Source organism: Thamnophis elegans, chromosome 1 (assembly GCF_009769535.1).
Source record: "Thamnophis elegans isolate rThaEle1 chromosome 1, rThaEle1.pri, whole genome shotgun sequence".
Classification (NCBI taxonomy): Eukaryota; Metazoa; Chordata; class Lepidosauria; order Squamata; family Colubridae; genus Thamnophis; species Thamnophis elegans.
In genome coordinates, this window is record NC_045541.1 from 166,099,812 (window position 1) to 166,115,097 (window position 15,286).

At 40.0% G+C, this 15,286-nt stretch overlaps 1 protein-coding gene across 1 annotated transcript in view; it reads right to left on the minus strand.

Moving 5' to 3' along the window:
* Positions 1-243: 243 nt before the first annotated feature.
* INSR (insulin receptor) overlaps positions 244-15,286 on the minus strand; it is an 84,334-nt gene continuing 69,291 nt past the window's right edge. The window contains exons 11-21 of the mRNA XM_032238397.1: positions 12,733-13,010; positions 12,467-12,609; positions 11,907-12,066; positions 11,521-11,620; positions 10,974-11,041; positions 9,448-9,677; positions 5,510-5,620; positions 5,239-5,398; positions 4,869-4,998; positions 4,485-4,619; positions 244-4,014 (exon numbers count right to left, since the gene is read on the minus strand). Of these exons, the coding sequence (XP_032094288.1) occupies positions 3,660-4,014; positions 4,485-4,619; positions 4,869-4,998; positions 5,239-5,398; positions 5,510-5,620; positions 9,448-9,677; positions 10,974-11,041; positions 11,521-11,620; positions 11,907-12,066; positions 12,467-12,609; positions 12,733-13,010 (1,870 nt within the window). The 3' untranslated portion in view covers positions 244-3,659. The remainder of the gene's footprint in view (positions 4,015-4,484; positions 4,620-4,868; positions 4,999-5,238; positions 5,399-5,509; positions 5,621-9,447; positions 9,678-10,973; positions 11,042-11,520; positions 11,621-11,906; positions 12,067-12,466; positions 12,610-12,732; positions 13,011-15,286) is intronic.

The window sequence follows — 15,286 nt, forward strand, 5'->3', positions numbered from 1 at the left end:
GAAGAACCTAATGCTGGGAAAGATTGAGGGCAAAAGAAGAAGGGGACGACAGAGAATGAGGTGGCTGGATGGAGTCACTGAAGCAGGTGGTGTGAGATTAAATGAACTCCAGAGGATGGTAGAGGACAGGAGGGCCTGGAGGAGTGTTGTCCATGGGGTCGCGATGGGTTGGACACGACTTTGCAACTAACAAAACAAAAATAATAGATGCCAGTGAACAAAAAGGACAAAAGGAGTCATCTGTTAGATATATCCTTGGATAATTTATTCAGAATTTATTTTTTTAATATAAACAGTTAATTGTTTAATATTTTACACACAGCAAATTTTCACTTTTATATTCAAAGATACTCTCTGTACATATCACTGCTCGGCTCTTATATGAAAGCACTGAAAAAATAAATCAAGTGAGTATATTCTCTATTTTTTTTTTCAAAACCATGGCACATGTTGATCCTTTATTTTAAAACAAGAGGCTTTTTTAATAGATAGATATATATATAAAAACCCAACAATCAAAAACTGTGTTCTGTGATCATATACACACATAAACTGGGAAGAAGTTGACTGGCTTCTAAGGCAACCTTTTTGCTATGCCTACAAGAAGAGCAGAAATCCTCTTGGGGGGGGGGGAGATGGTTGAATCTGCTCGTGGTCTCCTCCCTCAAAGACTCAAAACACTGGCATGGTTCATGTTCTCAATCACAGGGATGCTAGTTCAGACTCCTCCATGTAAGGATAATTCAGTGGGATGATATAAAAAATTTCTAGAAATGCTTGTTTTAGGGTTTTAAGACAACTCACTGTTTTTAATTTCTCATCTCCCCACCCCACCCCGGCCCCCAAAATCAATAAAGCAACTGTGTAGGTGAGACGATCACTCTCAAATGTCGGGAGAACATTGTTTTGCTTCCCCCCCCCCCAAAGAAATATCTAGAAGCACTTCAGGAGGAAAGAGGGAAGTGAAAAGGAGAAAATCCCTGGAGACCATCCTTGTTCTTTCATGCCAACTAATTGGGGAAACAGATGGGACTAAAATATAAGAAGAGCTACATACCATCTCCTCTAGATGATATGGATGCAGAACACTGACAAGTTCAAGAGTTTAAGGTCTTAACATAGATTGAAACCCAAACTCCTAAAATTTGCTTTTTTAAAAATATAATGATAACACATATCCTTTTGGTGTTTTAATTTTTTCATAAAAATTCACATTATAAGGAGGAAAAAAAATTAAAAGCTTATGTAAAACACAGGAAAACTAAAGATAAAGAAAGCTTCTGGTGAGGTCCTTTTACAGCAGACGAACGGATTCATCTTGCACTGAAGAGCACTTGAAATGTGAAGTTGGAACTTCAGAGATATAAATGATTAAGACAGAGCCCACATACTTATGGGGCAGACTGGGGGAAGGCCTGGGCAGGCAACAAAAAGGTTAAAGTGCACTGGAGATTGGGGAGACACCATCCGAAAACTAAATTCAGAAGCTTCTTCTGAACTTCATAACCTAGAGAGAAGTACTTACAAACACATAATCTATACTGGTGGGGACTGAAATACATAATCTTCACTGATGGAGAAACAAACGGAGATAGCATTGCCACACATGTAGAAAGAGTACATCCTTTCTAACCAGTAAACTTTACAAATATGCCATCCTCCTCTGCTTCCCTTTTTAAAATTCATTTTCTAGCAGTCTTTGAGCCTACAGGATTTTAAAAGTGGGCAAGATAAATTCTCAACGGACTACAGTACAGACTCTCCAAGCCCCATATATTCTCCGGAAGTAATTGTTGAGGATCTATTGTTTTGGGACCAACAAGGCTTCCTTTCCTTGGAGGTTACCAACTCGGGCATTGGTTGACTATTGATGGATAAACCTCAGAAAATCTACTTTCTTCCACACAGTTCTTCCGCAGAAGCTTGAGTGCAGATCTGAGGAAGGCGCCTGCGTTGCTTCTGTTCATTTTATGCAAAGGTGTGCAAGTAAATGGGGGACAGACAGTGTGCCACTGGATATTTACTCTCTGGCCCCATCATACACTGTGCTTACTAAGCAGAAACGGCAGGAAAAAGCCAAGGGGAAGAACGCAACCATTGACTCAAAAGGCTGAGTGTGGAGGTTCCAGAGCTCAATTTACATGATCACTTTGCGAGCAGAAGGAGCTGGTTCTGATTCCTTTTTTCCTCCCTTAGCTAGAGCATTTTCTAGTTGAGAGATTATGTAGCTTTTCTCTGGTCCGGCCACATACTGAAACGACCCCCACAAATTGGGAAGAGGAAGATTAACAGAGACCAGTAAAATGTAGGCAGGCTCCACGTAACTTTCAGAGCTAAGAGACCTCCGAGAGAGCTGCTAAGGCTTGATTTTCACCATTGGTGACCAACTGTTTCAGAATTCGTATAACGGTGGGTTTGTGAAATATTTTCAAAAAATTAATATGCACATGCCACTCTATTATTTGAATATTAAAGTACAGGTTTGTGCACTATATCTCCTAGCACTTAACTTGCCAGAATCAGCTTACACACTTAAGGCCCCTTAAAGACCAAACAAGCAAGCTCCTCCTCTTTTCCCCTTGACAGGGCAAAAGCTAAACAAACAAACAAACAAGACCGAGGAAGGTGTCAATAATTTATACGGTGGGTCACTATCTATGATTTAAATATGTCACAACAAACATATACACTTAATGCTAACCAGACAGAGCTCTAGAGTCATGAGGCAGGTTGGTAAGAGGCAGGGGAGAGAATTTGGCTTGGGTTGCCTTGTTTAGTCTTGTCATGTCTCACAAAATCCTAAACAGAATATTGGCTACCACTTTGGCTACCTCGTTTTGCTGAATGGCAGAGGAGATGCAATTCCCCCCACAAAGAGTTCTTCAGTATAAAAATAATGTATTTAAAATTCATTCGTGTCAAGAGGAATTTGGGCCAGGCAGGAAGGACAGGGACACCCTCTCACCTCTGTGGTTAGATAATAAAACTTATTATGTACAAAAGGACTTATCCATTTTCACCTCTACCTCCATACATACGCACACACATATACATTCAGGGCACACATACTAGTTAGTTCATCCATTAAGAAGAAAAGCAGCAGCTGTTGGTCAAATCAAAGGAAAAAAGACAGACCATATTCCACACACATCCTGAAGATCCTTCAGTCTTTTTTTTTTTGTTTTAAAAAAATGCTAAAATCCCAAAAGAGGCTCCCCAGAGAGGCTGGCAGAAGAGAAGAGCTCCAGGTTCTGCTTGGGAAAGATCCAGTCCAAGGCTCCCTTCCCTGCAGTAGTAGAGAGAACCCGCAGTTCCTCTGCTCAGAACAAAGGCAGACAGAAGTTCTCTTTTCTGACGCGTCGTCGTGTGAAATCACTTCCATTCTCAAAATCAAGAGTTGCACGAGGAGATCAGCAGCCACAGAATTGTCCATTTGTTTCACAGATAAAAGTCCGCGGACAGCAAGTGAATTGTTGCACCAAAAAAAAGAAGAGAACAGAACACACACAAGAAGACACCCTCCCCTATTCCCAAATGGTCATTCTGCTTTTTGATGATTAAAAATCTGAATAGAAAGTGAGTCGGTGTGTCTCAAATGCTGTACCAGCAATACTGCAAGTCCTGAGATTTGTTATCATGAGGGAAAGCCAAGGGGACTATTAGGATGGGCTTGAGTGAGGCATGGAGAGGATACGGCCATTCTTCTTGCCACCATTCATGTGAGTGTAAGGGATGTGCTCTTCATAGTTCCCTTTGAACCCTAGAGAGGGCCCATTGTCCCGCCCGAGGATCTCATCCCGCTGAGAGTAAGAGGACGGGTCAAGAGGGATGCTCTCCATGTTTTCAAAGTCCAGTTCATACTCTTCGGTCTCCGGTGGCTTATTCTCCTCACTGTAGAAAAATGAGACTTCTCGGAAAGTCAGGTGGAGATCCTCCTTCAGCATTTCAATGATCTCGATGAAGGAGGGGCGCATCTTGGGATTGTACTGCCAACACATCTGCATGAGGTTGTGGCTGGAATTGCAAACAAACTAGGTTAAGGTTTTGTCCAACAAATTCTTGCTTCCAGCCCCAATTAAAAGATAAAAGGTTTCCACACTGGAGTGGAGGTTTCCTTTTCTCTCTATTGAACATTCGTGATGCAGAGGAGGAATGTGCACATAACCTTTTCTCACTTGGATTGGAAAAATAATCTAAAAGTACATTTCTTCTTCCGTCCCCTTTACAGCTGAAGAAACTAGGGAGGGTTTCTTCTGAGCCACGGCCTTGCTCACATTCCTGCTGTGGGCTAAGTTACCTTTTATCTGTTGGGTTGAGTCCTGTCTCCCAAAATCATTCCTACACACCACTACACAGCCCCCAAAGCTTTCTGCAGCTACGCATTAGACTTGTATTTCCTTAAAACAGGTGGAATACGGTCCACTACGCGTAGTTCCTTAGCCTTTATATTTCTGCAAAAACAGACTTTGACTCCCGATACTTACAGTCTCTCTGCACAGTTTTCTGGCCATTCGAGGCAACCCCCATCCATGACAAACTTGAGGACCTGCTCATTGGAGAGTCCTTGGTAAGGCTGCTCTGCTAAACTGCTGATCTCCCAAAGGACAACGCCAAAAGACCTGCAGGAAATAAGAAGGAAGGAATGAAAGATGCTGAAGAGATTCTTCGTGCCACCCACAGAACAGCTGAAAGGAGGGCAAGTAAACAAGAAGAATGTAGTCCCCTTGTGTCAGCTTGATCACAGGCAGGTATCAATGCCTCTCTTGTTTTTTCTACTCTAGTTAAAGTCAAGCAGCTAGTCCAAAGAGAGAGGATAGCAACAGGATCAGGACTTGCTGACCGACTTGAAGCAACAGGTATCTTCTTACCACACATCTGAACAGGCTGTGAAGACACCATCCTTCAATGACTCTGGAGCCATCCAGCGCACAGGCAGCAAACCCTTTCCTCCTTTGCGGTAATAATCTGTCTCATAGATATCTCTGGTCATGCCAAAGTCTGAAGAAAAAAGAATGTTGCACTCAGATATTAATTTGGAAAACAGCTACAGCTTCAAGCAGTAACATGGGAAAGATGTCGAATTCCTATCAGGAATTTTATCGGAGCCATTAGCTGCAAGTTGCCCTGGAACTGTTATTAATTCACCGATTCACTAATCCTACCAAATCCAATTAACAACCACCCAAAATCGATCCCTTATTTCCATAAGAATCTGAGCATTCTGCAAGGTGACCATACCTCCGATTTTGACTGTGAAATCTTCAGCCACCATACAGTTTCGCGCTGCCAAATCTCTATGGACGAATTTCTTGGCATTCAGATAAGCCATGCCATCAGCAATCTCACCAGCCATTTGAATCATCTCTTGGAGAGTTGGAGGGGGACGGCCAGGGTTATTCTGAAAGTCAAGCCAAAACAATTATTAGCCATTGGGATACAAACACAATCTCCTTTTCATCTTTCCCATTTCCTCATTTCTGTCCACAAATCAGTCACGCCAAAATCTTACCTCTGCATCTGGCCGTAAAGACCTCAAATAGCTTTTCATGTCTCCATGTGCCATCAGCTCCATAACTACTAGTGTTGGTTGCCCTTTTGATACTACACCTAAGAGACGAACCTAATGAAAGAAGTAAGAAGAAAGGCCAATTTTAAGACACACTTAGTGAGTTGCATTAGATTCCAATGGGATTCTAGGACAATTCAATGTGCTGGTATTTACCTATAAATAATTTCATAGCACAGGTCATTTGTGGGACTGCCTATTTCCATTATTATTTCTGCTTATGGCACATTGTCTGACAGGGAGGCAGGCTTCAGATGTCTTGTTTTAAACCATGTCACCTAAAGGGATCCAGAAATGGCTCCTCTGTCATGGTGCCCACCCTATGAAACAGCCTATTTCCAGAAATTTAGGTGGCCCTTACTGGCCACTGATGGCCTTTTGCAACGTGATAAAGATCTGGTTCTTCATCCTGATGCTAGCCCAGGCTGCTAAATAAGCCTCTCTTAGTGCTGTGGCTACATCTATTTTTCTTAGTCACCCATAGGATAATAATTGTTTAGCTGGCCAGAGTCATGTTATGAGTGAGTCATAACAACAGAAGTATGAAGAAGAAGAGGAGGAGGAGGAGGAGATATAATGTTCCAAGAGTAAAAGAGAATCTTGTAATGTTTTTCAAAACCAAAGAGGACTTTTGTTATTGTTGAAGAAAATAAACCCATTGGTCCTTTCTATGTTGGCATTGTTGCAATTCTCCAAAGTTCAAAGCATTCTGGAGTGTTTCCTTCCTTGCTGTGGTTTTAAATAATTTCACCAAGAACCTTCTCAGCACAAAACATAAAGATTTCCCCACCTCAGTTATTTCCAAATCCAGGGGTGGTGCTCATCTTTGTTTCTTAGCTGAAGGAGCCAGCATTGTCTGAAAATATTTCTCTGGGGTTTTTTTTTTGGGGGGGGGGGGTGAGCTGACGTCGCAACGATATGACATGCAATCTTGGAGCTCCAAAATTGCAGTCGATATTTCTGCCACTGAACAGTCCTTTTGGACTTAAACTGTCCCGAAGAGACGGTGATAGAGAAGAGTATGTCCTGCTGATCTCAGGGACACCGCAAAGTCCCTGATTGATCCAGGAGAAGCTCTTTTTCCAATGACGAAACCCAGCCCTGAAGCTGCTGAAGTTGGGACAGCTCCCGAATGGAAAGAAAACGGAAGAGAAAGTGTGTCGGATTGGTGAGGAAATTTTATTATTAGAAAAGAGACTACCCAAAGAAAATTAAAACTAAATTACAATTGAAGACAAAAGAAAACAAGTGGCGAAATTAAGCTACATTAAACTTAGTGTGTTATCCTTTTTAAATTTCTCTTTTTACAAATGGAAGTTCTGCAAATGTTTCCATTTTTTAAATTGGAAGGCTGTTTTTCTTTTTCTACTTTTTATTCTTTATTTTTTCTATATATACTTGTGGATTAAAAATTTCTTTTTTTTACAAAGTTTGATTGGATTTTTTTTTAATTAAGAATTTTTCTCTGTAAGTCTGCTATTTAAAGAGGGCTGTAACAGCAGAGAGAGAAAAAGTAACACTGCCACTTTAAGCTGAAGGCTTGAAAACATTGTTTTTTCTCTCTTCTCTTTGATCATCTGAGTTATACTTCAAAGCCTTTCAGTTTGTTTATTGAGAGCAATAGTGGAAAGAGCATGGATTGTTTACACAGGTGCTCTTTTGGAGTTTCTATTAGTAGCTGGACTGCAGTGAAGACAAAGCCTTGACCTGAAAGACTATAATGAACTTGTTTGGAATACAATAAAAGCCTTAAATGCTATAGTGGCAACGTTTATAAGTTGGAAGGATGGTGCAACATGAAAAAGAAACATTAATATTGTAAATGATTATGTTTAAAATTCATAAAATATTAGTAATAACAGAGAAAATTGAGATGAGAATGGATGATGCAGAACAAAGAACAGCAAAATGGAAAAATTGAGGAAGAAAGGAACAAAGAGATAAGAAAGGGAAGATAGGTGGACTGGAACTCTACCTCAGACCTCAAAGTACGAAGAAGAAAAAAGAGAAAATTTGATGGAACTAAGGAGAAAAATCTTGACTGAAACATCAGTGATAACCAAAGATAAGTTGATGAAAGGAACAGATGGAGGGTTTCGAGTGCTCGTAAGATAGACAATGAGCAACAACGAAAAGAAGTCCATAAAAGACCTACTCAGGAAACAACCAGAATATTAATTCCACAAATGACACGAGATATAAAACTGCACTACTACTGGAAAGATACAGGTTGATGTAGTGAAAGTTTATAATAAAAATTAAGTCAAACTTAGTTAAATTTAGAGTATTATATATAGTCATATAAATGAGTAATAATGATAATAATACATATATACGTACTAGTTTGAGGATATGAAATTTTATATAAACTGCAAATGAGGACTATGAGAGGAGATTTAAAAGTATTTGTTATTAAATATAATCAATTTTTATTTAGAATATGTTAGAAAGATGAAATGTTATTGGATGATTTTAGGAGAATTTAATGGAATGCTATTATATAGTTTTACTTCAAACTTAGGATATTTCATACAAAAGGATGTTAAAGCAATTTATAGTCAAATGAATGTTTAATAATTATAATATTTTTATATAATATATTGGATTGATGATATGAGAATTTGTTTGAAATGAGTTGATAATTTGTGATCTTACATACATTTGAAAGTGAGGACTATGGAAGTGATGCACAAAAACTTTACAACCAAACGACATGCTGTACGTGATTGAAAAAGGTTCTATGTGTTATGTGTTGTTTGTCTTTGTCTGACCAAAAAAGAAAAATATTCTTTTTTTAAAAAACAAGAACTGATGTATAAAGATTTTTGGGTTTGCGGAAACACTATCCCAAGAAAATAGAAGTTAAGAACTGGAAGAGACACTTGCAGCAATAAAAAAAGAAAGGAAGAGAAGAAATGAGAGGTAAAGGAGGGAAGGAAGAGAGAAGGTGAGGAGAGGAAGATGGAAGGGAGAAGGTGAGAAGGAGAGAGGGTAAGAACAGGAAGAGGTAGAGTGGTAAGGGAAGAATGAAGGGAAAGGAGAGGAGAAAAGAAGAAAGGAGAGAAAGGAGAGAGGGAGAGAAAGGAAGAGAGGAGAGGAGATGAGAAGAAAAGGAGGGAAGGAAGATAGAGAGGAGGAGAGGAAGATGGAAGGGAGAAGGAGAGAGGAGAGGAAGGGGAAGAGGAAGAGAGGAGGAGGGGGGAGAGGTAAGGGAAGAAGGAAGGGAAAGGAGGAAGGAAGGAAGAGAAGGGTGGGAGGGAGAAAAAGAAAGAAGAAGAAGGTGGTGTCAAAATAAGCGAGGGATGGTAAACAAAACAATCCAAATGGAATATTACAATTCTATAAATGGAATGACAAATGTATAAGAACCATGAATGTAAAAAAAAAGAATTATGTGAATGTATATATAGAGAACAAAAAGTAAAAAACTTTATTTAAAAAAAGATATTTCTGTGGTTATGTGACCAGCATGACTGTACGCCAAGGCACATGGAAGGTAGTTACCTTCCCACCAAAGGGGAACATATTTATCTACTTGCATTTGCATGCTTTCAAACTTCTAGGCCAGCAGGAGCTGGGGCAGGAACAGGAGCTCACCCCCTTGCACACGAGTTGTCAGGCTCAGCGTGACATGCCCTCTCAACACAAAGTATATGCTTTATCCTATAACTACAGCAGTTCCAAAGACATTTCTTATTCTAACCAAAACCTCATTGCATCATCTATGTCTTCATAGTTCATATTGAGAAACCCCCCCCCCAAATTAAGAAGTTATGATAAAGATGCAAAGACTTATTCTCAATGCAAACTGAATAGGACAGGCCTCCCTCCCCCAAACCATAAACATGTGCCAGCAAGTAGCAGCAGCCTTCCCCTCTTACCACGTGGTGGCAGCTGAAACCTTTCATCACAGAAGCTTCGTTGAGGAACTCAATACGCTCACGCAGGCTGGCGGATTCGTTTACGGTCTTGACTGCTACTCGTGTCTCCCCCTCGCCTTTCACAATGTCTTTGGCAATTCCCTCATACACCATGCCAAAGGAGCCTTGTCCCAACTCTTGCAGGAGGGCAATTTTCTCCCGTGGGACCTCCCATTCATCAGGGATGTAAACTGTAGTTTACGAGTAGAGGGAGAAGCGGAGAAAGAATCAATATACACAAAACTGGCTGATCTCAAACCCAGATAACCCAGATAGGAATCCCACAATTGGGCTAGGCCCAAACCTCTTCCAAACTAAAACAAGTTTTCCCTTAGGGCAAGAATTTCCCATGATAAGTTACAATTATTTTTCTCACATTGCTGTATCCTAAAGAAGGTTGAACAACCAGAAACAACTATTATCGTCCTGTAAAACTGTCTCCATTACAACTAAGACTTCCAGACAGGTAAATTTTACAGGAACTGAAGGCTATTAATTTTTCCTTCCTTTCTCCTATATTTTAATTAGTTTTCATTTATATATCTATTTTGTTTTTATCCCTTTATTATTATTTTTGTTAAATAGCTCAAAGCAGCTAACATACCTAATATTCATTTTTCCTCCTTTCCCCCCCCCACAACAACAATCACCTTGAGAGGTGAGCTGGGCTGAGAGAATGACTTACTCAAAGTCACCCAACTGTTTTTCACATCTAAGTTGAGATTAGAATTCAAAAATTTCTTGGTTTCTGGTCACTTTTTCGGTACAAAAAAAGTAAAGATTTTCCTTTACACAGCAACTTCCATTTACTTAGAAGACTGTATGTGCTTCCTAGCCAAATTTCCTTCTGCGGTGACTTTATAAGCCCTTCTCTGACCCTTCAATCATTTTTTCACAAGGCAGAATCAAGAGTTGGAAAGGACTTGTAGGCTATCGAGTCCTTTCCAACCAATCAAGTCCCTCCCCCTTCACGTAAGCTTTTACCAAGCCAAGAATCCCCCAGTCTTACAATTGGGGATTAGATTTCTGTTTTCTAGATACAATAAAGAATTTTGCATGTGCCCCTCTTAATTTTCACTGTCACTTTTAGCACATTTCTTCAACCAATCCAGGGTTTTGGAATTTTGTTGCTGCTTGTACTGAAAAAAAATATATCCCAGTAGTTTTACTCCATATGTAAATTTTGATGAGAAATTTTCAGCTCTTCATCCAAACCATTAAGGAAATGTCAGAAACTACCAGTCTTAGGACCGAATCTGTGGGACTCCACGGGACGCCTCACTTTCTATTCTTTAAAGTAAATAGTGAAGAACATCAAGTGCTATCACAAATTATCTTAGGCTCCCACTTATAAGTAAATCTTTATTGTCATTGTACTTAAATACGAAATACAACTTATGGGGAACCACTTTTTCAAAATGTTGAAACATTTGGTCACAACCTCTGGGGGGAAAAAAGTCAACAGTCAAAACGAAGCTGCCTCTCACCATCACTGGCACTGAGATACTCTGGATTAGAAGATGCATAGAGTGGTCCCGTTGGTCCTTCTGTTTGCCTGAAAAGAGGAGGGAAGTAAGACCATTTAACATAAAACATTTGCTACTGGCAAAGCAGCTGTTCACAGTAATTTAGGGATTAGGAGAAAAAAACAACCAATAATTATATTTAAAACAGAAGGCTACCATGCCAGTCATAGGAAACATTCCAAAACCCATAGATTAATAATTTTTAGAATCCAGATGAAATTTAGCAGTTTGGAATCATAGGCCCAACACCAGAAGGGAGGTAGAGTTTTCTACATAATAACGAAGAATGTACAACCAATATGTTTAAAAAACAAGAAATCAAACATACCAACAAAATTATTACTGATGAGAGGGAAGAAGCTATCCACGCATGCATATTTTCCTGTCAGCAGCAACTAAGTACAGGTTAAATTTAACTAAGTCTGTTATGGATAGTCAGTTGATTTGTATCTCAATGCATTGTTAAAGGACAATATTTTTTCTGAAAAGACAGCCAAGACACACTTACCTTTTTTTAACAAAGGCGTAACCTCCTCCAATAAACATGATTAAAAAGACAGCGAAAATGATTGGAACAATGATGGCTACAAGATTGGTGGGAGCATTCACTAGAGTTAAAAAAGAAATAAAGTGTATAGTACAATGTAAGACAGGATCTTGGACTTTCCTCCCACTCCGTGTTTCATAACCTCCAGTACAACTATTTCTGAAGATTAGTCTGATGTCAGAGCTAATCTTTTCTGGTGGCCACGTTCTCTCATAGGATAGGAGACATGAGAAGGCACAACGCACTGGAGGCAGGGATGAGGCCCAGCCATTTCTTCATGCTCCTGCTATCTCCCCCCACCCAACCAGTAATTAGAAACTCAGCGCGCCAAGAAATCTTGATCTTACAATAATCAGAAATGTAAAAGTAGATGGGTTCTGTCCATGACCCATTTCCAGCCAAGGAAGTCGCTCGGATGCGCACACTGTAATTGCCAGGTTGCAGCCCTCGCAGCTTGAAGCCCTGGTCATTGGAAAACTGTCGACGAGACACACAAGAGCGTTGTTCCTAAAGGGTAGAAGAGAGATAATTGGGTGTTCTGTTGCCCAAGAGAGGTGCCACATGAACTAAAGAAGAGCTACATATGTAAAATGTATTCTGTGCATCCCAACAAAGAAACTGTGGACAGTCGTGTAATGCAGGATGAATAAGTAATGATGTGCACAGTACAACTCATCCCACAACAGAGTTCTAATTTCTCAGGGCTGGGGTCAGATACAGTTAGAACTAAGAGATAAGTATGCTCTTTCTCTCTTATACACATACACACAGAGAAAGAGAGCTGTTTCACGAGGAAAAGTCCATTAGACCTCAATCCCCCTTCTTCCTAAAATGTTATACAAAAGCATGAGGGGGTAGGGAAGCAGACAGCACCCAAGGAAAGAAGAGTAAAGGGTTGAAGGTTCACCTCTGAGTCTCCAAGGCGTCCGTAGCTTACTTCATAGAGGATGATCAGGCCATTTGGCTCCTTTGGCTCCTGCCACTTTAAGTGGACTATGTTTTTGTCTATTAACACATGAGTCACAGGTCCAACAATGTCATCCGCTTTCACTAATAGATAAAGAACAGAAGGAGAGGGGAAAAGCCAATCAGTGCAAATTAGCAAGCCTGCTCCGTGCTTTGTCTTGTAAACATGCTGATTAGATAGGACCCAGTTGGGAAATGCTTTCTCACCTTCTGGCATAGTCCTGGCACTGACGTAGGCTGCAACGCTGCATACTGATAGAGCTTCACGGTTACAGGCTTGGATCTCAATCCGGTACCCTGTGAAGTGTTGCAAGTTGGAGATGACTACTGACTCCTTGAAAACCGACATCTTCAAAGGCTTCGGTTCCTCTGGGACCTCCGGTGTTGTCGTGGACATGTTTAGCAAGCCCAGCGTGGTTGGAGCCACCATGGTGCTATTAGCAACTCTCCCAAGATCTCGTCGCCTCCTTGATCCTTCTGCAGGCCTACAGAATGTATGACATTTGAAAAGTTAACGGAAGTTCAATGATACAGGGCAGGATTTTTGTTCAGAAGATCCCAGGGTTAAATCTTAGTGTGTATTCTTGGAGCAGTGATGGAGACGGATATAAGGAAAGATGGCTTGGGTCAACTTCCCCAGTTATTATTCTTTGCAAAAAGTTGCATCTACATTCAATTCTTTAAAGAGCCATGGTGTCACAGTGGTCAAGAATGCAGTATTGCAGGCGAGCTCTGCTCACTGCCAGAGTTTGATTCTGATGGGCTCAAGGTTGACTCAGCCTTCCATCCTTCCGAGGTCAGTAAAATGAGGACCCAGATTGTTGGGGCAATAGGCTGGCTCTGTAAACTGTTTAGAGAGGCTGTAAAAGCACTATGAAGCGGTATATATGTCCAAGTGCAGAGGTGGGTATACAGCCAGTTCTGAAAGGTTCTGGAGAACAGGTAGCAAAAGTTTTGAGAGTGGGGTGGGAATAGGGATTTTGCAGTATCCTTCCCCCTCCTTGCACACAAAACCCCGCCCACAGAACTGGTGGTAATGTTTTTTGAATCCCAGCACTGTCTAAGTGCTATTTCTAGTGCTAGATGCATGTGTATCTTTTATGCTATTCGTTTTTGGGATAAACAATGTTATGCAAAGGAAGAAAGAGAGTCAGAAATAATAGTCATATAACCTAATGGCATGAAATAGGAAAACATACAGCTAAACCTAGTTTCTGTTAACATTATTCAGTGTATCTTTCCATACTATTCTATCTTGCAAGTTATCCTTGTTTCTACCATAGTCATACATTATTAAGTGAACCTGACTTCTCCTTTGACTTTGTCAGAAGGTCGCAAAAGGTCATCCAGTGACCCCAGGAAACTGCAACCATCATAAATATGAATCAGTTCCTAAGCGTCTGAATTTTAATCACGTCATCATGGGAATGCAGTAAGGGTCGTAAGTGTGAAAAATGGTCATAAGTCGCTTTTTCAATGCTGTTGTAACTTTGAATGGTCACTAAATGAACTGTTATGTCAAGGATTACCCATACACTGAAGCTGTTTTGATGTTTTTCTGACACAATTCTCACTTCCATATAACAAATAAGCAGAAAGCCACCTTTAGACACAGCCAGTTTTCAACATTCATGTTTCACAATGGACCACACATTATGCATTATTTTTTCTACCAGTATTTGCACATCTTCATAGCTTTTTTATCCAATTCCTCATCTTTAGCAAGTGTATCAAGGTATACAAAGTGATCTGTGTGCTCCAGTTTTGGGCCATTTATGCATAATGTGCAATTATTCAATGCATATTTCTCATCAAACGTAACTACCTTGATCTTTGATACATAACTTTTCAGAGCCATGCTTCTTATTGGATTGTACAATCTGTCTAATATTCAACATAAAGCATTTGAACTACAGAGCACTTCACCTGCATACAAAGTACACTACCATCGCTACATGCATTCCTTACACCTTATTATATTGAGCAATTCTCATCTTGTTCCCTGCTCAATGTTGAGCTTTGCATGGTGCATTCTGTTTCTTTCCATGCATGCTGGACTTCCAAGATACACCACTCTTATTATTCAGCAACCAACCTTCATATTGCACAAAGCATTTCTTAATTCAATCATATTTGTTTTGTCACACACTTCTCTAAAGCAACAAACTTACATTTTGCCTTGTGTTAAACCTTCAAACATTCCTGAATGATCTACTAACAAGCAAAGATCTGTGTTGTACTCCTCCTGCCTGGCATAAAGCCACACCACATTTTCCAAATGTTGTTCGTCATCACCTCTCATTCCCTTTCAGTCAGAAATCTGTCAAAATACTTTTCCACACAATAAATTAACTTTCCTTGTAGTTACTGTATTCATTCTTGCTAACCTTTTCCTTTGGGCAGGGGAACAGTATCAACTTTCTTCCAACTGTTAAGACACAAATGCAGGCCTCACACACACATTGGACAAATGAATAGTCAATCTATAAGCAAATCAAATTCATGTCTTCACATTTCTCCTATTACCACTGTTCTATATACTTGCAGATAAGCTAAGAATTTTGGGTACCAAAAGGCACCCCAAAATTGGGTTCAGCTTATCTGCATATGGGATAATCTGCAAGTATATACAATGGCACCTTGGTATTCAACTGCTTTGAAACTCAACAAATTTGGTACTCAACGCATTTTGACACAAACATATTTGTTCCGGTACTTGTTTGTTTGGTACTCAACAAACAAGCTAGAACTTGTTAGTGTC